Raw genomic sequence first — 23957 nt, forward strand, 5'->3', positions numbered from 1 at the left:
TCGCTGAGCTAAAAAGCAAGTACCATGGTGGTATCCTAGGTTGAGAAGTCATGCAGTGCCCAAAAGGGGCACACATCCCATTAGTAATTGTGGTTATTTAAGAATGAGGGAATTCCCTGGCGGTCCAGTGGTTAGGACTCTGTGCTCTCACTGCCGAGGGCCTGGGTTCAATCCCTGGTCAGGGAACTAAGATTCCATGAGCCGCTCGCACAGCGCAGCCAAAAAAAAAAAAAGAATGAAAAAAATATTTTTTTATCAATTTGTATGACCATCACCTTTCAGTTTTTTTAACCATCTATTCATGTGCTTATTGGCCATCGTGTATCTTCTTTTGCCCAATGTTGTATTGGGTTGTTTGTTTTCTTATTAAACTGTATATATTCTGAATACAAGTCCTTTCTCTGGTACGAGTTACAAATATTTTCTCCCAATCCGTGACTGGCTTTTCATTTTCTTAATGATGTCTTTCAAAAAGCAAAAGTTTTATAAGCATTGGTGGTTCAGTGGTAGAATTCTCGCCTGCCAAAAAACAAAAGTTTTAGATTTTAAGTCCAATTCATCATCTTTTTTTCTTCTATGGCTTTTTTTGTGTTGTAAGAAACTTTTGTCTACCCTGAGGTTGAAAGATGTCCCATGTTTTTTTTGTTCCAACCCAGGTTTACTATAAGAGCGTGCAATTTTAACATTCCCATTGAATTTCCACACTATATAGACATATTTCATGTTTTTCAGTCTAATAATAAAGATAATTTCAGTAAACTCTTGAATACCCCCAAATAAATTCCACATGGTTGTATTTAGGGCGATTTAGCTTAAAATTCTAGAGCAAAAGTCAGCAATAAAAAAATAGAAAAGGAATAAATAAAGCAAATACGACAAAATGATAACTCTTGGATCTGAGGGATGATTATATGGGGGTTGTTAAACTTTGCTTTCTACTTTTTTGTATATTTGAAAAGTTGTATTTTAAAAATGCGTATAAAAAGAATGTCCTCTTGAGAGGTTATGTACTATTGGTCACATGAGTTCTCTGTGATTGTATCTTAATGCAAGTGTTTCTATATTCTTGATTCAAAGCCATTTTCCAGGTTTTAACTATGGTTCAAAGAACAAGTTTGCTGTAAGTTAGAGGAGGAAAATGGATGAAATGACTTTTTTCCTTTGTAGATCATGTGGCTTTACGGGACCCCCGCACCGGCTCTGTGATGATCAAAGCAATGACCGAAGTCTTTAAACAGTATGGAAAAAGGTGGCATATTGCTGACTTCTTCACCAAAGTAAGTAAATTCCAAGTGAACATGTGCTCCATTCTGTCTAAAGCTAATGCACTTGATGAGAACATTTTCACGAGAAGATTGACTTAAGCCCGAGAAAGCGTGAGAGATGGTGAGAAGTTGTTTGGAAACAGCAGGCTGATGGTGCATTAAGAGGACTGTCGCAGAAGTCACGGCCGCTCCAGGTGCGAAGGGAAACTGATAGTGACACTTTATTCATTGGTACATGAGTGAGTTGGATTTTAGGTGAGCTTTGAAGTTCTGCTTGCTCTGCGGTCCTGCTGGCCTGACTTAGCCTCCCCCCAGGGAGAGGGAAGAACCCAAAGGCTTCTTCAAGAAAGAAGCTCACATTTGTCTGAATGTTCACTGAATGAATGAGTGGCCAAGAATTGCTGCAGATTTATACACGAACTGTAGTTTGAAGGAGGGCCTGATGATAGTGGTTTATCATATCAGGATTGAAGAGTAATTTTCTGTGTAATCTGGGGGTTTTATTCCTAAAGAGAGCTAATTAGAAGAGGTTGTAAATGAGCACAGTAACAGCAACAGTAACACCCATGCAGGTCTCACTCTGTGCCAGTTGCTGTTCCCTGCACTTCACAGATATTAATACATTAAGTCTTTCAACAGCTCTCAGGCAGGTACTGGGATTCCCATCTCCTATTACAGATGGAAAGCAGCCTTGGCTTTCCAACCCAGGCAGAGCACTTCTAGAGCTCATGCCTTAACCACAGTTATATAGGATTACTTACTTCTTATCTCCCCAAGTTATGGTAGCTATTTTTTTTTTAATTGTTTAACGCTTTACATATGATGCTTAACAGCTTTCAAAACTCCTTTTCACCTCATTTTTATTTTTTAACATCTTTATTTGAGTATAATTGCTTTATAATGTTGTGTTAGTTTCTGCTGTATAACAAAGTGATTCAGCTATATGTATACATATATCCCCATATCCCCTCCCTCTTGCATCTCCCTCCCACCCCTCGAGGTGGTCACAAAGCACGGAGCTGATCTCCCTGTGTGATGCAGCTGCTTCCCACTAGCTATCTGTTTTATATTTAGTAGTGTATATATGTCCATGCCACTCTCTCACTTCGTCCCAGCTTACCCTTACCCCTCCCCGTGTCCTCAAGTCCATTCTCTTTGTCTGTGTCTTTATTCCTGTCCTGCCCCTAGGTTCATCAGAACTTTTTTTTTTTTTTCGATTCCATATACATGTGTTAGCATACAGTATTTGTTTTTCTCTTTCTGACTTACTTTACTCTGTATGACAGACTCTAGGTCCATCCACCTACTACAGATAACTCAATTTCGTTTCTTTTTATGGCTGAGTAATACTCCATTGTATATATGTGCCACATCTTCTTTATCCATTCATCGGGTGACAGACACTTAGGTTGCTTCCATGTCCTGGCTATTGTAAATAGTGCTTCAGTGAACATTGTGGTACATGTCTCTTTTTGAATTATGGTTTTCTCAGGGTATATGCCCAGTAGTGAGATTGCTGGGTCATATGGTAGTTCTATTTTTAGTTTTTTAAGGAACCTCCATGCTGTTCTCCGTAGTGGCTGTATCAATTTACATTCCCACCAACAGTGCAAGAGGGTTCCCTTTTCTCCACACCCTCTCCAGCATTTATTGTTTGTAGATTTTTTGATGATGGCCATTCTGACCGCTGTGAGGTGATACCTCATTGTAGTTTTGATTTGCATTTCTCTAATGATCAGTGATGTTGAGCATCCTTTCATGTGTTTGTTGGCAATCTGTATGTTTTCTTTGGAGAAATGTCTATTTAGGTGTTCTGCCCATTTTTGGATTGGGTTGTTTATTTTTTTGATATTAAGCTGTATGAGCTGCTTGTATATTTTGGAGATTAATTCTTTGTCAGTTGTTTCATTTACAAATATTTTCTCCCATTCTGAGGTTTGTCTTTTCATCTTGTTTACGGTTTCCTTTGCTGTCCCAAAGATTTTAAGTTTCATTAGGTCTCATTTGTTTATTTTTGTTTTTATTTCCATTTCTCTTGGAGGTGGGTCAAAAATGATCTTGCTGTGAATTTATGTCATAGAGTGTTCTGCCTATGTTTTCCTCTAAGAGTTTTATAGTATCTGGTCTTACCTTTAGGTCTTTAATCCATTTTGAGTTTATTTTTGTATATGGTGTTAGGAAGTGTTCTAATTTCATTCTTTTACATGTAGCTGTCCAGTTTTCCCAGCACCACTTATTGAAGAGGCTGTCTTTTCTCCATTGTATATTCTTGCCTCCTTTATCAAAGATAAGGTGACCATATGGGTGTGGGTTTATCTCTGGGCTTCCTATCCTGTTCCATTGATCTATATTTCTGTTTTTGTGCCAGTACCATACTGTCTTGATTACTGTAGCTTTGTAGTATCGTCTGAAGTCAGGGAGCCTGATTGCTCCAACTCCATTGTTTGTTTTTTTTTGTGGTACGCAGGCCTCTCATTGTTGTGGCCTCTCCCGTTGCACAGCACAGGCTCCGGACGCGCAAGCTCAGCGGCCATGGCCCACGGGCCCAGCCGCTCCGCGGCATGTGGGATCTTCCCAGACCGGGGCACGAACCCATGTCCCCTGCATCGGCAGGCGGACTCTCAACCACTGCGCCACCAGGGAAGCCCCCAACTCCATTTTTCTTTCTCAAATTGCTTTGGCTATTTAGGGTCTTTTGTGTTTCCATACAAATTATGAAATTTTTTGTTCTAGTTCTGTGAAAAATGCCATTAGTAGTTTGATAGGGATTGCATTGAATCTGTAGATGTTTTGGGTAGTATTGTCATTTTCACAATGTTGATTCTTCCAATCTACGAACATGGTATATCTCTCCATCTGTTTGTATTGTCTTTAATTTCTTTCATCAGTGTCTTATAGTTTTCTGCATACAGGTCTTTTGTCTCCTTAGGTAGGTTTATTCCTAGCTATTTTATTCTTTTTGTTGCAGTGGTAAATGGGAGTGTTTCCTTAATTTCTCTTTCAGATTTTTCATCATTCATGTAGAGGAATTCAAGAGATTTCTGTGCATTAATTTTGTATCCTGCTTCTTTACCAAATTCACTGATTAGCTCTAGTAGTTTTCTGGTAGCATGTTTAGGATTCTCTATGTATAGTATCATGTCATCTGCAAGCAGTGACAGTTTTACTTCTTTTCCAGTTTGGATTCCTTTTATTTCTTTTTCTTCTCTGATTGCTGTGGCTAAAACTTTCAAAACTATGTTGAATAATAGCGGTGAGAGTGGGCAACCTTGTCTTTTTCCTGATCTTAGAAGAAATGGTTTCAGTTTTTCAACATTGAGAATGATGTTGGCTGTGGGTTTGTCATATACAGCCTTTATTATGTTGAGGTATTCATCTCATTTTAAGGTAAGCTCTTGGGGGGAAAAATGTTAAACGGAAGGAGTATAGACAATTTTGACAGTCATTCTAACCATATTTCCAAATCTCTTATATTGCTCAATTTCTCTAAGAAAATAGTTTCTCATCAGCGTCTCAATAAAATGTAATAATAAAGACAGATTTAACCTACCGTAAGTAGAAATCCATTTTAGTTAATGCTAAGTGAAAGTTGTTTTGCCAACTGGTGTTCATTAAGTCTTTATTGAACAGCATTCATTTTTTTAAAATTGAAAGTGATATTTTTTAACTGAATGAAAGATTCTTTAAATTCTATAGTGCTTTACAATTTTCAAAAGTTTCATACATGTTTTCATATAATCCCATAATAACCCTTCTCCCCCCACGCCTACATTATCCCTGCACCCTTCCCTCTCCCCACGGTAACCACTAGTTTCTTCCCTATATCTGTAAGTCTGCTTCCTTATTTTTTAATTCACTTGTTTGTTGTATTTTTTAGATTCCAAATATAAGTGATATCATACAGTATTTGTCTTTCTATGACTTATTTCACTTAGCACAATATCCTCCAGGTCTATCCATGTTGCTGCAAATGGCAGAACTTCATTCTTTTTTATGGCTGAGTAGTATTCCATTTATGTGTATGTGTGTGTGTGTGTGTGTGTGTGTATCACATCTTCTTTACCATTCATCTGTTGATGGACACTTAGGTTGTTTCCATACCTTGGCAATTGTAAATAATGCTGCTACGAACATTGGGGTGCATGTATCTTTTCAAGTTAGTGTTTTTGTGTTTTTCAGATATGTACTCAGGAGTGGAATTGCTGGGTCATATGATATGAACAGCATTCTTTTTTTTTTTTTGAAATGTGGGATCTTAGTTCCCCGACCAGGGATGGAACCCGCACCCCTGCAGTGGAAGCGTGGAGTCTTAACCCCTGGACTGCCAGGGAAGTCCCAACACTGTTCATTTTTAAAGCACTTGCTGAGTAGACACTGGCAAGAAAGTCCAAAAATGAGCATGATGCGACCTTTGCATTAAAGGCACTTAGAGCTTAGTGAGGCAGCAGATGGTAGGGTTACAAGCACCACTGGAATTAACAGAGCTATTGGATACTTTGGACAAAACATAATCAAATGCTTTCATATGCCATGAGTTACCAAGGCTCAGAGGAGGTTACTGTCTTACCTGATGTTACCCAGGGGCAAGTTGACTTGAACCCGGGTCTGTGCACGCAGCCACTCGATGCCTTCAAGCACTTGGTGGGTGGTGTCTGCATTGTTTTCCTGGTGCAGTCAGAGAATTCTGCCGTCTCCTTCTGTGGGCTTTACTAAGAGGCTTTTGCTGAGGGCTTTACATTCTTTTGGACAGTTTGTGCTTTTATCTTACAGGTGAATAACAGAGTGGTGCACCGTGAATTTAATCTTCGTAATGAACCAATAAAAGTATCACTTGTAATGGAGTCAACTTTAACTAAATTTGTATACTTTTGACATCAGGAAGATTAAGAAACAAGGACTGTTTTACAGTAGAGTTTGAAAAGAGCTGTGAGCATTTGTAGCATTGTACTAATGGTTACCATTTTGCATTATTTTTGTCATTCGTTGTATTTGTCCAATTTGTTTTGTATATATATATATTATTTTTCTAAGATTTAACTATGCTTACTTGATACTTGTAAATAATTTGACTTTTTTTTTTTTTTTTTTTAAAGATCACTGTTTTCTGAAAAAAACGTTTTCCTGAACCGTTACCAAAACATGGACGTCCAGCTCCATTTGTGTACTGTTTTTATCCTGTGTTTCTCTTGGTGATTACACCCTACCTTCTCCACTCTCAGCTTGATGCTGGTGTTAAGCCTCAATTTCTTGGCTTAGTCAAGAATTGCCTGTGTGTGGTCTTATCCTCTGTTTTACCTTATTTACCCAGATTGTTTTCTGCAGTCAGTCTGATCTCCTCTTTGACTGCGTAAGCCATTCTCAGGTCTTACCTGGATGTCTCTGTGCACTTGATGCCTTCATGTGTTCCACCTTCCATCCATTTCCCCGCTTCCTCCTTGCTGCCTCATACCTTTGAACTGCTGTTTTCTCCACCTGGAACCCTCTGTTCCACCCCACATAGGTAAGTCCTCTCCATCCTTTAGAGTTTGGTTCAAGCATCACTTGCACAGGGAAGCTTTCCACAGCCCCTCATGCTAGGTCAGCTTCTTCTAAGTGCTCAGATACCCTCAGCTTCTCTTCGGTAGCATCGAAATGACTGTCTAGTGGCTGTTTAATCTCTCTCTCCAGTTCAGTTGTAAGATCCGAGAGGCAGAGGCTGTGTGTCTCATTCATGGCGGCATCCTAGCTCCCATCTGTGCCTTAGGACACAGAGAAGCCATGCAATGAGCGTTGAGTGAGTGACTGATCCCTGTCTTTTAATTATTTTATCCATCCCTCAGACCTCTGTGCATATCTAGCCACTTGCTACTTATCCCCAAACACGTGGATGTCTCATGGCTACTTTAACTCAACAAGTTGGACGTTAACCTGAGTTTCCCCTAAATCTCTTTATAAAACCCATCCCATTGTTAATAATCCTTTGACTCCCCACTGCCTGCTAGATATACCCCAAAATCCCGTAGGAGAGTATTGCAAGTCTTTCTCCGTCAGGCTTAATCTACACTACTCTTTTACTGCCTGTTTGTCCTCGTAATTCGCCCTCCCCTTAATAATCCTGTCTCACAGAATCGGGCTTGTGGATCAATGACTGTGGATAAACACTCTTGGATATGTTATCATATCATAGTTCAATCTCTCCTTTCTGTCTGAAATGCCCTTCATTCTCACTGTGTGCTTCCTCTATACTGTGTATTCTTTAGGGTGCAACTTGGGTCCCCTCCCACTATAAAGCAAAGCTGTATGTAGACTAGTGTTTTTAGAGTAACAAATTGTGGACTGAGCATGACTGATGGGCCTGTATGAGGATGCAGGTGTTTGGTGAGAATGCTCTGAAGACTGAAGCAATCCAGAATCTCCAGGCCTGTCTCCATTTCAGGGATAATTGTGTCCTTTTTAGTTAATGTGATTTCTTAAGTATAAATACATGTGATTTAATTTTTAAGCCTTTGTGTTCTGATATTTGATATATAGCTTTGTTTTTGTATAGAGCATTAAAATGTCTCTGGTTCATAAAATATGAACATCAGATGAGCCTTCTCTTTCACTCGGATTCTGGAGGATTTCTAGGCACAGAGGCTCGTTTCGGGGGGACAGCAGCAGCTGAAATATCAACAACTCTTATTTCCTGGGAGAGGTTGAGTGACTTGGTCAGAGTCACAGCATGTGGTGAAGCTGGGATTCCAAAGCATGAACTAATTCAAGACATGAAGTGCCAAGTGATAGAGAAAAGTTTTAAGACAGAATGTTTTTGATGGACAGAAGGGACCATCCCATTACCACTTAACTCATGGAATGAGGGCTTTGGGACAAAGGAGGGAAAAGTGATTTTGGAACCCTGCTCAGACCACTACAGGTAAGGGTCGTGGAGAAAACTGTAGGACAACTGGATACCAGACAAACAGGTGAAGAGGACCAAGGAGGAATTCTGGTTAGAAAGGTAGGTGGCCCAAGATGAACTTGATGCCTGGGGCTAGCTAACTGCGCCATATTTTCAGCTTCAAATCAGTAGAGACTGTCCTAGCCATCCAATGCCATGTGAAATATAGCCCAAAAAACTAGTCTCTGGCACAATTTTATATTTGAAAAAAAAAATTTAAGCCCAGTTTATTTTTTAAATACAGCCCCCAGGAACCAAAGTTTGCAAAAGGAAGGCTCTGAGATTTTTATTAAAAATGTGTATGAATAAAAAATAGTGGAGACACTTGTGCAGAAGACTAGGAGGCTGAGGTGGGGAGGAGAACATGTGGCTGGGGAGCTACAGCCCTTTGACAAGTGCCTCTTAGGCCAAGGGCGCCTCACCATGGCTTATTATCACTACAGCACGTTTTCACCTTTGGAGTTAACTCACTTCCTTGCCGAATATTTTCATTATGCAGATCACGTCTCAAGGACAAAGTTATTTTGCGGAGAAACAAAACCTAAATGTAATTACAGTACCATTTCCTAGTTGTCATAATGGAAGTATTCTGGAGATTCTGTGGTGCACAGGGGAGGGAGCTGCTGAGATAGTTTGGGAGTGCCCCAGAATGCCCTCCAGAGAAGTCCTGCAGTGATAGAACACTGTCCCTAAAAGCCAGCCATTCTTTTTAAGTCTTTTTTTTTTTTTGTGAGCCAAAATGTCTACAGATATTTTCAGCAGTTTCTAAGGATGCTTAAAGCCATGACTAAATTTACTCCTTTCCTTGTATGTCAGCTCTTTATTTAAATGCAGTGGGGTTTGTTTTGTTTCAGTTTAAAAACCTGTGTTCCTCATAGAAAATTTCAAGAAACACTAAAAAAATGAGGCCAAAAACCTATCCAGTTTCTCTACTTGTATATCCGTAGTTCTCACCATGGCTGCACATTAAAATTATCTAGATTCTTTTGGTTTGGAGTTGGGCATATGTTTAAAAGCTCTCCAAGTGATTCTAAGCGCAGCCAGGCTTGAAACCTACTGTATAACTAATAATCTGGCTATTGGTTATTTGTTTACAATCATTTAATGCCTAGGGCTTCAATTTTTAAAAATAATCGCCCTCATCCTGCAACTCCTTTTTGTATTTTAATTATTTTTTAACGGCTGCATAGTATTGGGCGGAATAAATATTAACTAGTAATGGATATTGCAATTTTTCTCCTACGAGAAAAATTCTCATGCAAACCACCTGTGCAGTCTTCATTTTATTTTTTTTTTCCGGGAAACTTCCCGTAAGATAACTTTTTAAAAATCTGAATTACACACTGCTAACTTGTCCTCCAAAAACGCAAAGTAATTTCTCCAGCTTTTGTTTATCCAATACAGGCTTGTGTTCAACACCCCTTCTCATGTAAGGAAACTGCAGCTTAGGTGAAGGACCCGCTGAAGTTGATAGGTACAAAAGGCTGGGCAACACCTCGAATCCATACGAGCGGGCTGGCTGACTGCCTGGGCTGACTTCCGGCCCGCGTCCCTGGTCGCAAACTGCGTGTTCCAACCGGCCCGCCCCTTTCCGCCATTCGCTAGCGTCCGCGCCAGCGCCGCAGCCCGCCTTCCGGAGGAAGACCCGCCCCAACGACGCCCGCCTTGCTAGCGCTTCCGCTCGCCTTTCATTGTCATTGGCTGGAGGCGTACTATATAAGGACGTCATTTCCGCCCGCGCGTTCTTTCCGTGCCGGATAAGGGTCCATACGGCTTTTCTCTGGGTGAGTAGCCTGTGGCGTCCGGGCGTACCCCAGGGCCACCAGGACGAGCTTCCTGCCGCGACGAGTGTTGCGAGCACCTGGGTGGAAGCCCGCAGGTGGGGCGCGTCTGTCTTCGGCTCGGCGCACTCCCCCTCGGATCTGGCGGCCTGCACGTGGCCGGGCTCGGGCCCACGCGTTCCCACAAGACCCCGGGAGCCGGCGGAGGTCGCGCTCCAGCGGCGGAGGGCCCGAGTTGCAGTGCGGATGGCTGGGGGTGCAAAGAGACCGGCCTACGCAGCGCGCTACAGTCTCTTCGGGTCCCGACAGTCGGCGGTAAACCCAGAAACGTGGGCTCCAGTTTTCTCCAGTTGGTTGGATTGGTCTGTTTTCCCCATTCGTGGTATTCCGTTCAAGAGTTAAGGTTCTTGGCGAGGTTTTTGATGCCGGACAGGCTAAATTAAAGGTCCAGGTTCTTATTCTACTTGTCCAAAAGATTTCGGACAGGGGACGCAAAGAAAGGCACCTACAGGGACTTCCCCGGCGATCCAGTGGTTAAGACTCCGCTGTTACATTGCAGGGGCCCCGGGTTCGATACCAGGTCGGGGAACTTAAGATCCCGCATGCCTCGCGGTGTTAAAAAAAATTTTTTTTAATTACCAAAAAAAAAAAAAAAGAGAGAGACTGAGGTGTAGAGAGAAACGAAGCAATTTATGAAGGGGCAGAAGCGAAAGTACGCACTCGCAGAAGAATGCGGGCGTCCTCACGAGGGAGGAGCGCACCAAGGGGTTTTTCTGACACCCCACCCCCACCCCACCCCCCTGCCTTTTATTTCACTTTAATTCCTTGAATGGGCGCATATTTCTTTGTTTAGGGTCGGAATACTCATTGTTGGGAGAATCGGAGTGGGATTTTGATTTCACCTGTTATATGTTTTTGCTCTTCCCCGTTCGCCTCCAGAAGCCACCGCACCTGCGCTCTAAGAGCCATTTTCCCTTGCTAGTCGAGCGCCAGGCGTGTGAGGTTGTACAGCAGTCACCTGCAGCCTCTGTGCTCGGCCAAGCTCTCTGAGTTTTATGGTCAGGGTTCCCTCATTAAGTGCAAAACAGGAGGTGGCTTTGCTTTTTGCCTGATGTGTGTTTGAGGAGGCTGTTCTTGGGTCCAACCCTGTCTTTCCTGCCTGATTTTGAGGAAGACTAGTTGTAATCGCAGGGAGAAGTAATGCCAAAGCTCCCAGCTTCAGTCGGCTTGAAAATAAACTTCACTACCTTTGCTCAGCTTTAGAATAGTCTCGAACATGGCTGCTGTTCCACGTCTAAGTCCTGCGTACCTTGAGAAGTATTAAGTCTCAGTTCACTATTTTCGTTTAGTTTCATTATCTGGGTGTTTTGTCCCTCTCCATAATACTCTTTAGCAGGATTTCCAGCAGTTTTACAAGGTGTTCATGTGTCTCATCCCACTAGACTAAGCCCAGTGCCTGACACTAGGAGGTGTGGTCTGTGGTTAGATTGTATATTTCAAGTTTATCAATATTTTTTTTTTCCTTTTCTTGTGGTAAGTGGGCCTCTCACTGTTGTGGCCTCTCCCGTTGCGGAGCACAGGCTCCAGACACGCAGGCTCAGCAGCCATGGCTCACGGGCCCAGCCGCTCCGCGGCATGTGGGATCTTCCCGGACCGGCGCACGAACCTGTGTCCCCTGCATCGGCAGGTGGACTCCCAACCACTGCGCCACCAGGGAAGCCTTATCAATATTTTTTATTGAAGTATAGTTGATTTACAGTGTGTTAATTTCTGCTATACAGCAAAGTGATTAGGTTATACATATGTATACATTCGTCTTTAACATTCTTTTCCATTATGGTTTATCATAGGCTGTTGAATATAGGTCTCTGTGCTATAGAAGAGGACCATGTTTATTCATTCTGTATATAAAAGTTTACATCTGCTAATCCCAACCTCCCACTCCACCCCTCCCCTGTGACAACCACCAAGTCTGTTCTGTCCTGTTTTCTGTTTCATAGATAAGTTCATTTGTGTCATATTTTAGATCATGTAAGTGATAACATGGTATTTGTCTTTCTCTTTCTGATTTACTTACTATGATAATCTCTAGTTGGATCCATGTTGCTACAAATGGCATTCTTTCCTTTTTTTATGGCTGAGTAGTATTCCATTGTATATATGTACCACATCTTTATCCGTTCATCTGTCAAGATGGTTAGATTTAAACATTGAGTCATTTGACTCTCAAGAGGAGTTAGAATGCACCCGTTACCTCATCCCACTTGTCACTGGAGTGTAAAGGACTTTTGTTAACTATTGTTTTTCAGGTTCCCGTCGTAACTTAAAGGGAAACGTTAACAATGTCCGGAGCCCTTGATGTCCTGCAAATGAAGGAGGAGGATGTCCTCAAATTCCTTGCAGCAGGAACCCACTTAGGTGGCACCAACCTTGACTTCCAAATGGAACAGTACATCTACAAAAGGAAAAGTGATGGTCAGTCATTGCTTTAGGGTTCTTTTTCTTGGTCATCCCAGCTATAAGGACAAATTTTGATGCTTCTGACGGATAGTGCTGATGAAGTGATTTCTAAAATATCAGCCTTGGAGGGCTCTCACTAAGTAACAGATGAAACTAGATCTTTAGATGGGTAAGAAGCTTTAAAACTGAGTAAAAGTGCTGTGGTTGTTTTTGGAAGGAAAGGTTTCTGGACTCCAGTGGAAGAGTGGCTATTGCTAGGTTATGTGACCTGGTTTGGGCCATAAAGCAGCATGATGTAAACATAAAGAGGAATTTCGTCAGCTTAGTTTCTAATAACTTATCTCCCATGGTGCCTTATATTTTGTGGCTACTGGTACAGGTTTGTAAAGCTGAATTCTGAGAGGAAAAGCCACAGATGGGAATTTGGCTTGTTTGAATGTATCAGAAAAGGGAATGTAGGTTGTGATGAGAATATGGAAGGCATTAAGTTCTTCAGCTTAGAACCACTGAAGGAATTATGTGTGTGAGTGGCAGGGTTTAAAGGAGTTGGGGATGAATCTGACATCAAGGCAGAAGATAAGAGGAAAAGAGTGGTAAGAGGCCAGAAGTAGGTAAGACCTTGTTGGATTCTGCATGGGGGGCCTGAGGGCGGGTTAGTACAGGGGAAGAGTAGGGAGAAGGTGCACTTTGCCTACTGAATCAAGGCTGCACACTATTAAAGCTCAGAGCGGAGGCCAGTGTTGGCCAATGAACTTCTGAGTGTCGGAAGTGTGCTATATTAACGGCAGGATTTTCGCTAACACCAGTAGAGCTTGCCTCTATGACTGGAGTTTGATAGTACTCGCTGCCACATGCATTCAGCTTTTTAGAAGAATGTTAACTTTTAAAGCTTGGCTAGTTGTTAACAAAACCTTGTGTCTAGGCATCTACATCATAAATCTGAAGAGAACCTGGGAGAAGCTTCTGTTGGCAGCTCGTGCCATTGTTGCCATTGAAAACCCAGCTGATGTCAGTGTCATATCCTCCAGGAATACTGGCCAGGTTTGTGGAACAATATGCTTGGTTTTTGTTACAGAACCTAAAGATGTTTTGGGATGTATAGAAAAGCATAAGAAAAAAATAACCCGTAATTTCACTGTTCAGAAATCATTTGAAATTGCCCTGAGTCAGAGGAATTGCCAAAATTCAACCATTTCAGTGTATTTATCACTTTGCATCTGACAGTATGTCAAGGTTCATGTTTTCATGTCATTGTGTGTTTTCTTGTGCCACTAAATATAGAGAAATGACCCTATTAAAGTGGCTCACCACATTTTTCTGCAGTGAGCTTTTTATATTTAAAATGATGCAATACTGGGCTTCCCTGGTGGCGCAGTGGTTGAGAGTCCTTCTGCCGATGCAGGGGACACGGTTTCATGACCCGGTCCGGGAAGATCCCACATGCCTCGGAGCAGCTGGGCCCGTGAGCCATGGCTGCTGAGTCTGCGTGTCTGGAGCCTGTGCTCTGCAACAGGAGAGGCCACAGCAGTGAGAGGCCCGCGTACCGCAAAAACAACAACAACAACAACAAAAAATAATGCAATACTGGGTTAAAAAAATTAAATGTCAACTTCAGAATATTTCAGGAAGGTCTTCTGAGGGTAGGGTGCCCCCAGTCTTTGCCTCATAAGCAAGAGTAATAATCTTTGCCAGCTTAAATGAATAAAAAATAGCTTAGTATTTTTTAATGGCAAGTAAGGTAAAACTTCAGTCTTTTTTGTCCCATTTCTATCTTGATAATTTCCTTTTTCTGCTGAGAAAACTAATGGATTTTTTAAAAACGTGCTTTATAAAAGCCTTAAAGCTCTTAAAAGGATTTCATTCACCCTGTTTCTAATTTTAAAAAATTTGACTTGGATTTTGACAGTTTTTAAATTATGTATTGATAGTAAGATGCTCTTTGAATTTCATTAAAAATTTTTTTTATTATATAGTATTTGATTTACAGTGTTGTGTTAATTTATGCTGTACAGCAAAGTGACTCCATTACATATACATATATTCTTTTTCATATTCTTTTCCATTATGGTTTATCACAGGATATTGAATATAGTTCCCTGTGCTATACAGTAAGGCCTTGTTTATCCATCCTATATAGCATAGTTTGCATCTGCTAATCCCAGACTCCCAATCCTTCCCTCCCCCATCCCTTATCCCCCTTGGCAACTACAAGTCTGTTCTATTTTTCTCTTTCATGGATATGTTCATTTGTGTTGTATTTTAAATTCCACATTTAAGTGAAGTCATACGATGTTTGTCTTTCTATCTTAGTGTGATAATCTCTAGGTCCATCCATGTTGCTACAAATGGCATTATTTCATTCTTTTTAATGGCTGAGTGGTATTCCCGCTGTTCATACACGCCACATCGTCTTTATCCATTCATCTGTCTATGGACATTTCAGTTGTTCCCATGTCTTGGCTATTGTAAATAGTGCTCCTGTGAACATTCAGTTGCCTGAATCTTCGAATTACAGTTTTGACCGGGTCTTTGCACAGGAGTGGAACTGCTGGGTCATATGGCAGCTCTAGTTTTTTGAGGAACCTCCATACTGTTTTCCATACTGGCTGCACCAGTTTATGTTCCCACTAACAGGAGGATTAGAGGGTATTCTTTTCTCCTTATCCTCTCCAGCATTTATTATTGGTAGACTTTCTGATGATGGCCATTCTGACCAGTGTGAGGTGGTACCTCATTGTAGTAGTGATTTGAATTTCTCTAATAATTAGCAATGTTGAGCATCTTTTCATGTGCCTATTGGCCATCTGTAGTTCTTTGGACAAATGTCTATTTATGTCTTCTGCCCAGTTCAGTTGTTTGTTTTTTTGTTATTGAAATGTATGAGCTGTTGGTATATTTTGGAAATTAAGCCCTTGTTGGACACATCATGTGCAAATATTTTCTCCCAGTTCTTTGTATATTTGGTAGAATTCGCCTATGAAGCCATCTGGTCCTGGACTTTTGTTTGAAGGGAGCTTTTTAATTACACATTCTGTTTCATTTCTAGTAATTAGGCTGTTCAAGTTGTCTGTTTCTTGATTTGGTTTCGGTGGGCTTTATGTTTCTAGAAAGATGTCCGTTTCTTCTAGTTTGTCGAGTTTGTTGGCATATAATTGTTCATAATGTTTTTTTGTTGGCATATACTTGTTTGTAATGGTATCAGTTGTGGTTTCTCCTCTTTCATTTCTTATTTTATTTGGGTCTTCTCTCTTGTTGGTGATCCTGGCCAGAGGTTTGTCAATTTTGTTTACCCTTAACAGATCTTGGTTTTATTTTAATCTCTATTTCCTCTCTGATCTTTTTTTTTTTTTTAACATTTATTTATTTGGTCGTGCTGGGTCTTAGTTGTGGCTCACCAGCTCCTTACTTGTGGCACATGAGCTTAATTGCGGCTCATGGGCTCCTTAGTTGTGACACGCATGTGGGATCTAGTTCCCTGACCGGGGATCAAACTGACCCCCTGCACTGGGAGTGCAAGTCTTAACCACTGTACCACCAGAGAAGTCCCTCCTCTCTGATCTGTCTCCTTCCTTCTGCTGACTTGAGATTTTTCTGGTTTCTTAAAGGCCTGTATCCCTGTGAACTTCCCTCTAAGAACTGCTTTTGCTGTATCACATAGATTTTGTGTTTTCATTGTCATTTGCCTCAAGGTATTTTTTAATTTCTTGGATTCCATTGTTGACCCACTGGTTTCTTAGCAGCATGTTGTTTAGTCTCCCATGCAGTTGTTTTTTTCTTGTTCCTTTTTCGGTGGTTGATTCTAGTTTCATGCAGTTGTGGTCAGAAAAGATGCTTGGAATAATGTCTATGCTCTTAAATTTGTTGAGGCTTATTTTATGCCCTAGTATGTGGTCAATCTCAGAGAATGTTACGTGTGCAGTTGAAAAGAATGTATATTCTGCTTTTTTGGCTCTAATGTCCTGAAAATGTCTTAAGTCTATTGTATCATTTAGGATCTCTGTTGCTTTATTGATTTTCTCTCTCCCAGATAGGTCCATTGATATGAGTGGGGTGTTAAAGTCTCCTATTATTAGTGTATTCCTGTCAGTTTCTCCCTTTATGTCTGTATTTTTATGTATTTGGGTACATGTTGATGAAGAGTATAGTGTCCTCTCCTTTTATTGATCCTTTTACCATATGTCGTGTGCTTTATCTTTCTTTGTAGCCTTTTTTTTTAGTCTGTTTTGTCTGATGAGTATTGCGACCCGCACTTTCTTGTCATTTCCGTTTGCATGCAATATCTTTTTCCATCTCCTCACTTGCAGTCTGCGTGTGTCATTTGCCCTAAAGTGTGTCTCTTGTAGGCAGCATATTGTAGGCTCTTTTTTTTTAAATCTAATCTGCTGTTCTGTCTTTTGATGGAACGTTTAGTCCATTGACATTTAAGGTAATTTTATTGCTATTTTAAACATTGTTTTCCTGTTGACTTTATATTTCTTCTTCGTCTCTTTTTGTTTTTCCTTTTGTGGTTTGATGATTTTCTTTTGTATTGTGCTTTTGTTTTCTTGGTTTTTGTGAATCTATTGTGTTTTTGATTTTTCAAATATGTTAACCCCTTCCTGTATCAACTTGACTTAGACTGGTAGTCATACAGGCTCACTTTCTAGAAGAAAAAAAAATCCACATTTTCTTTCATCCCCCACATTTTGTGATTTTGTTGTCCTCTTTTACATCTTCATGTTTATCCTTTTGCTTTAAGTGGTTATCATCGCTTTAAGAGAAATTTTTTGATTTCTTTTTAAAATCTGTTTACTGGCTTATTTAAGAGATTTACTTTCCAACTGATTTTTTTTTCCCTTTCCTATAGATTCTTCTTTTCTATTTAGAGAAGATCTCTCAGTATTTACTTTAGGGTAGGTTTAGTATTGCTGTATTCTTTAAGTTTTTGCTTGTCTGAGGAAATTCTCCTGTTCCAAATGATAATCTTGCTGGGTAGAGTTGCAGGTTTTTCCCTTTCAGGACTTCGAATATATGTTGCCACTCCCTTATGGCCTACAATCAGCTGAAAGCCTTATGGGGGTTCCCTTGTAATTAACTCTTTGTTTTTCTCTTGCTGTCTTTAGAATCCTTTTGGGGTTTTTTTTTTTTTTTTTCTTTTGCGGTACGCGGGCCTCTCACTGTTGTGGCCTCTCTGGTTGCGGAGCACAGGCTCCGGACGCGCAGGCTCAGCGGCCATGGCTCACGGGCCCAGCCGCTCCCCGGCATGTGGGATCCTCCCGGACTGGGGCACAAACCCGTGTCCCCTGCATCAGCAGGCGGACTCTAAAGCACTGCGCCACCAAGGAAGCCCTGGGGGTTGCATTTTAATTATGTCTTGGTGTAGGTCTGTTTTGGTTTATCTTGTTTGGGGTGCTCTGTGCTTCCTGTACCTGGATATGTTTCCTTCTTTAGGTTTGGGAAGTGTTCAGCCATAATTTCTTCAAATACATTTTCAATCCCCTTTCTCTTCTCCTTCTGGGATCCCTATTATGTGTAGATTGGAATGCTTTATATTATCCCATAGGTCCCTTATATTGCTTTCATTTTTCATTTGGCTTTCTGTCTGCTGTTCTCATGGGGTGATTTCCATTCTATCTTGCAAATCACTTTCTTCTGAAGATAGATCACTGTCTTCCAGATAACGTTCTTCTGCATTATTCATTCTGCTATTCATTGCCTTTAGTTCAGCTTTTGTCCCTGCAAATGAATTTTCTGATTTTTCGTGGTTCTTCCTTAATAATTTGTAGTTCCTTTTCACAGTAATTTGCATTTCTGTTGATAGTCTTTCTCAATTTGTTCAGTATTTCATTATTTCCTTTTTTAACTCAGTGTCTGTTAGACTCGGGTCATTTTCATTGTTTGTTCTTCAGGGGAATTCTCTTGATCTTTTCATTGGGAGTGGTTCCTCTGTCTCTTCATTTTACTTATACTTCTCTTGCTCTATGAGTTGAGAAAGTTTTTTTAACTTATTTTATTTTGGTTGCCCTTGGTCTTAGTTGTGGCGTGCGAACTCTTAGTTATGGCATGCATGTGGAATCGATCTAGTTCCCTCACCAGGGATCGAATCCACGTCCCCTGCATTGGAAGGTGGATTCTTAACCACCGCGCTACCAGGGAGGTCCCTTGGAGGGCTATTTTTATGTGGGAATGTCACTGTATAGCCTCTTTGGGTTTAACATTTTTGGTGCGAGGGCTGTTTTTACTGTGGATGCCTGCTGCCTCTTTCCTCAGTGTATGGTGGCCATAATCCCCTTGACAGGAGGTGTGACTGGTGCGGTGAGTAGAGCCTATACTGGATGTTGTTTACTCTGTGGTTGTCACTACCCTGTCAGAGGCAGGGTATGCTCCCTAGTTGTTATTATAGAGTAGAAGCCCCCAGAGCTGAGCTGCGGCGTAAGGTAGGCTGGATTGGAGCGTTTCCACTGGGAGAGGAGCCACTGCGTCTTTCTCTGCAGGAGCTGTTCACTGGCGAGTGTGCTCTGTGGTGCCACCTGTCACCCGTTGTGCTGTTGGCACTGCTCTCGGCCCCATCGTAAACCAGGGAATGCTGGCAGTCAGCCCTGGTGTCCTTCAGGTGTTGTTTTCACAAGGCCACCCGCGCAGATCCACTGAAGTCAGGTGCCAGGACAGCAGTAGTCGCACACCTGGACCCCCTGTAGGAGCTATGGAGGCAGCTCAGACCCTGGTCCAGCCCCCGTGTGCCCGTGCCCACAAAGCTCACAGCTGCTTAGGCAAGACCCGTCCCAGTTGCAGGAACACTCGTCCATTTGGATGTCCTGCAGGAGCTGAGTTTACAAAGCTGGTGGCAGATGTGTAAATCCACAGCTCGTGTAGCCGTGGGGAGAGATTTCAGCCTGCTTCCTAAGTTGCGTGGCCCCTGGGGCTAGGCTGCAGTTTCAGCCCTGCCTCTGTTCCTGGGCAACTTGCTCGCGTCTGCTCCTGGGTCCACTGAGCCGGCTGTTGGCGCTGGGGCTGGTGAGTGGAGAAAGAGGCTGCACTGGCGACCCCACTTCTCCTTTCGCGTGCCACTTAACAGTGGCGCTTCCCTTTTGTGGTGGGCCCGGCCTTTTTCCACAAACACTCCTGGTTGCGGCTGTGCCACTCTCCAGCCCCTTCAGGCTGTCTCTGCAAAGCCAACCAGTCATCTCTCTGGGTCTGTCCTCTAAACAAGCACCCAGCCCCCACCTGTACTGACGGACACGCATTTTGGGCTGGGGTGTGCAGGTCTCTCTGTTATGCCCACCACAAGCCAGTTGTTGTGCTCTCCTCTGAGCCTTAGGAGCTCCCTTTCTGTCCCAGTTGATCTCCCCACCGTTGAGGGGGCTTCCCAGGGTGTTGGGAGCCTTTCCTCTTCTTCACCTCCCTCCCGGGGCACAGGTCCCATCCTGCTTCCTCTTTTTTTTCCTTTTGTCCAACCCAGTTATGTGGAGATCTTTCTTGCCCTTTCAGGTGTTTGAAGTCTTCTGCCAGTGTTCAGTAGGTGTTCTGTGACAGTTGTTCCATTTGTAGATGTATTTTTGACGTAGTTGTGGGAGGAGGTGAGTTCCACGTCATTCTACTCCACTATCCTGATTGGAACCCCCTGCAGATGTATGTTAATGGGGTATTCCCCAGAGGCTGGCTTATGACTGGACCTCTGTGGTTTGATGTATGGCTGACAGTTTTAATTACTGCTGTAGAACGAACTTAGTGACCACTCTGTGCTTCCCTCAGCGAAAATTCACTGAGTATCTAGATTGGTCCAGGCAATGCTTGCTGAGTGCTCGGAATATAGCAGAAAAGCAGTCTGTTTTTGAAGGGATGAAGGAAATAAGCTTTCTGTAGGGGGAAGTTAGAGGATAAGAAAGCTGGGTGTATTCCTGCTCTGTATAGGTTGGCTGTGACAAAATCTGACCGGTAACAGAAGTGCTTACTAGATGCCGGGCACTGTTCTGCGTGGTGTGTATCGATTCATGTAATTTTTACAATTCTATGAGGAACTTGGAGGCACGTGAGTGACCTACTTGGTACTTGAACCAGGCTGGTTGGCTCTGGAACCTGCAGAAGTGAGGAAGTAGTAAGCCTCAGATACCTGAGGGAAGAGCATCCCCAGCAGAGGGCCTAGGGGTGGGGCCGTGCTTGGCATGTTTTTTGGCTCTAATTTTGTAAGTATTTTTCATGTAATAAGTGAAGGATATAGAAGAATTACTGGATGTTTTGAGTGTTTAACTTGATGGTTTCATTTTTGAGTAAGGGATTTTGGGAGGTTCTGACCAGATAGGCTGCTTCATGTGATTACAGAACTTGGTGTTGACCCATTTATAATTGCAGAACTCCTGCAATTCTGCAAGATGGCACTATCTCTGGAGCACTGTTAACTCTTAATATTGATTCTTCTAGCGAGCTGTGCTGAAGTTTGCTGCTGCCACTGGAGCCACTCCTATTGCTGGCCGCTTCACTCCTGGAACCTTCACTAACCAGATCCAGGCAGCCTTCCGGGAGCCAAGACTTCTGGTGGTTACTGATCCCAGGGCTGACCACCAGCCTCTCACAGAGGCCTCTTACGTTAACCTGCCTACCATTGCTCTGTGTAACACAGACTCTCCTCTGCGGTATGTGGACATTGCCATCCCATGCAACAACAAGGTAACAATTTTATGATCTAAACTAGAGCTGGAGAATAAGTGCTCTAGAGACAGACATTCCTCTGCACATTGTTAGAGCTTGGAGTTGAGGCCACTGGCCGATGAACTCACAAGTGTAGGTAGTGTGCTACATGAGGGGCAAGTTTTTCGCTAACATCACAAGGGTCTCTGGCCCAATGAGTGGAGTTTGATAGTAATACTTGCTACAAATGTATGATTTTAATACATGAAAGCTTTAAGGAGAGATGAAAAAACATTTTAAAAATGGCCTGTGTTTTCTTCTGCTTTTCTCCGTTATTTCTTACTCCTGGACCTCTCAGGCATTACTTGGCCTTTCTGTTTTCAGACTAACTTGATGTATCCTGATGTAAGATCCTAAAAAGGTGGGTTGCATATGGTTCAAATTAGTCTGGTTTGTCACTGGTCACAAAACCCTTGTTACACAAAAGAATCAGGCAAAGAGGTTTTTTTTTTTCTCCCTACTACCAGTGTTCAGGCACTGACCCCAGGTAATTCATTTTGTTGTCTAGAGTGGACTCTTGATTAATCCCCATGATTCATTCCAGTGGCAGTCAAGGTTGAGAACCAGAGTTACGGAATAATCTTGTTTAAATAAGTAAAGTCTTTTATTATTTTTATTGGAGTGTAGTTGCTTTACAATGTTGTGTTAGTTTCTGCTATACTATGAACACTTTTAAACTAAGATATGTCTGTTCACATGGTACCAAGGGACCCAGCTGTTAGGTGGAATGGGAGGTGCTTGCTGTTCGGGGTTTGCCGACTATCACTTCATAATAACCTGGCACTCTTGCAGGGAGCTCACTCAGTGGGTCTGATGTGGTGGATGCTTGCCCGGGAAGTTCTGCGCATGCGTGGCACCATCTCCCGTGAACACCCATGGGAGGTCATGCCTGATCTCTACTTCTACAGAGATCCTGAAGAGGTGAGCTTCCTCCACAAAGGCTTGTGGTAACATGAACAAATTAGACACTTTAGTCTGTGCTTCTTGGCAGTAAAGTCTGTCAGTCCCTGTAAACGAAAAAAATTTTTTCTAAACCAGATTGAAAAGGAAGAGCAGGCGGCAGCTGAGAAGGCTGTGACCAAGGAGGAATTTCAGGGCGAATGGACCGCCCCAGCGCCTGAGTTCACTGCTGCTCAGCCTGAGGTGGCGGACTGGTCCGAAGGTGTGCAGGTGCCCTCTGTGCCTATTCAGCAGTTCCCCACTGGTACGTATCAAGATCCAAGGGCGTCAGGCTGGTGGTTTAGAACTTCTGTGTTTCTAGTGTAACATATATATGTGTGTGTGTGTGTGTGTATATATATATATATATATATGCGCACACTTTATATATACACACACATGCATATATACACACAGTTTATATATACGTATACAGTAAATCCTGTACATACAAACGAATTCCCATTCTGAGAGCACATTCGTAAGTCCAACACAGTTAGCCTAGGTACCCAACTAACACAATGGGCTATATAGTACTATACTGTAATAGGCTTATAATACTTCACACAAATAACACAAAAAAACAAAAAACATTTTTAATCTTATACTACAGTACAACAGCTGGCATACAGGGGCTGGCATCGAGTGAACAGGCAAGAAGTGTTACTGACTGGAGGAGGGAGAGGAGGTGGGAGGGAGATGGTAGAGCTGAAAGGTCGTCAGCTATCGGAGATGGAGGGTAATTTCACTCACGCTTGACCTTGATGGCACAGGTCTGGTTCCCTGCTGGATTCAGTTCCGCCTACTCTTGAAAAAACGAGTCAGTGATGTCTCGGTAGTACTATATGTACCAGCTACATCACCACTGCTTTTTACACTTGCTTCCGGACATCCTGTGCTTAAAGTAAAGATACTGTAACTGTGTGTGCTCTATACAGTACTGTACAGTACACAAAAGTACAACCACTTGTAGAGGATGCAGGCACGTGACAGTGTACAGCAGACATGTGAATTAACTTACGTGATTGGACATGCGAATGCACTTTCTCTTTGAGAGTTCGTAACTTGAAGGTTCGTATGTAGGGCACTTAGTGTATGCATGTGTACATGTATACGTATATACACACATACATACACTATATATATATACACACCCACACTAGCATTAAAGGATTTTTGTCTCTGCCATAGCTGTGCTAATAACTTGACAGGTTGAATTCGGGTGCTTTTGAAATGTTCTGTCTTTTGTCTTTGTCCTTTGAAATGTGTTATCTGTTGGAATGCAAGGCAGATTGCTGCTGGTGGTGAGGTGACAAAAATACTATGGGAATGGGGCTGATGGCTTTTTTTTTTTTTTTTGGTATTTTCTCAACAGAAGATTGGAGTGCTCAGCCTGCCACTGAAGACTGGTCTGCAGCTCCCACTGCTCAGGCCACCGAGTGGGTAGGAACAACCACTGAGTGGTCTTAAAACTGTTCTTCCACAAACTCTTAAAATGGGAAATAGGTTGATGGAAAATAAACAGTTTCTAAAAATTGTGTCCATTTATTTCAGTTCATGGGACAGGCCTGGGATGAAAGCCTTGCTCAGCCCGTTCCTAGTGTGTGGCTCTGGGCAAGAGATGATGTTTCTGGGCCCAAGTGTCCTCAGCAGGGGATAATAATCTTGGAGCTGTGATGCAGAGCAGTGTATCACATTGTCCTTTTTTTTTTTTTTTTTTTTTTTTTTTTTTTTTTTGTGGTACGCGGGCCTCTCACTGTTGTGGCCTCTCCCGTTGCGGAGCACAGGCTCCGGATGCGCAGGCTCAGCAGCCATGGCTCACGGGCCCAGCCGCTCCGCGGCATATGGGATCCTCCCAGACCGGGGCACGAACCCGTATCCCCTGCATCGGCAGGCAGACTCTCAACCACTGCGCCACCAGGGAGGCCCCAC

General features: G+C 42.5%; 1 protein-coding gene across 1 annotated transcript; it reads left to right on the plus strand.

Annotated features, from left to right (window-relative positions):
- Window positions 1–9915: 9915 nt before the first annotated feature.
- Window positions 9916–23560, plus strand: RPSA (ribosomal protein SA). Its single transcript, XM_079712052.1, has 7 exons — window positions 9916–9965; window positions 12272–12437; window positions 13345–13463; window positions 20820–21065; window positions 21879–22007; window positions 22125–22290; window positions 23401–23560. Exons 2-7 carry the CDS (start codon window positions 12305–12307, stop codon window positions 23493–23495), a joined length of 888 nt encoding a protein of 295 aa, XP_079568178.1. The 5' UTR covers window positions 9916–9965; window positions 12272–12304; the 3' UTR covers window positions 23496–23560.
- Window positions 23561–23957: the final 397 nt, after the last annotated feature.

This window comes from Hyperoodon ampullatus (assembly GCF_949752795.1).
Source record: "Hyperoodon ampullatus genome assembly, chromosome: 10".
NCBI lineage: Eukaryota > Metazoa > Chordata > Mammalia > Artiodactyla > Ziphiidae > Hyperoodon > Hyperoodon ampullatus.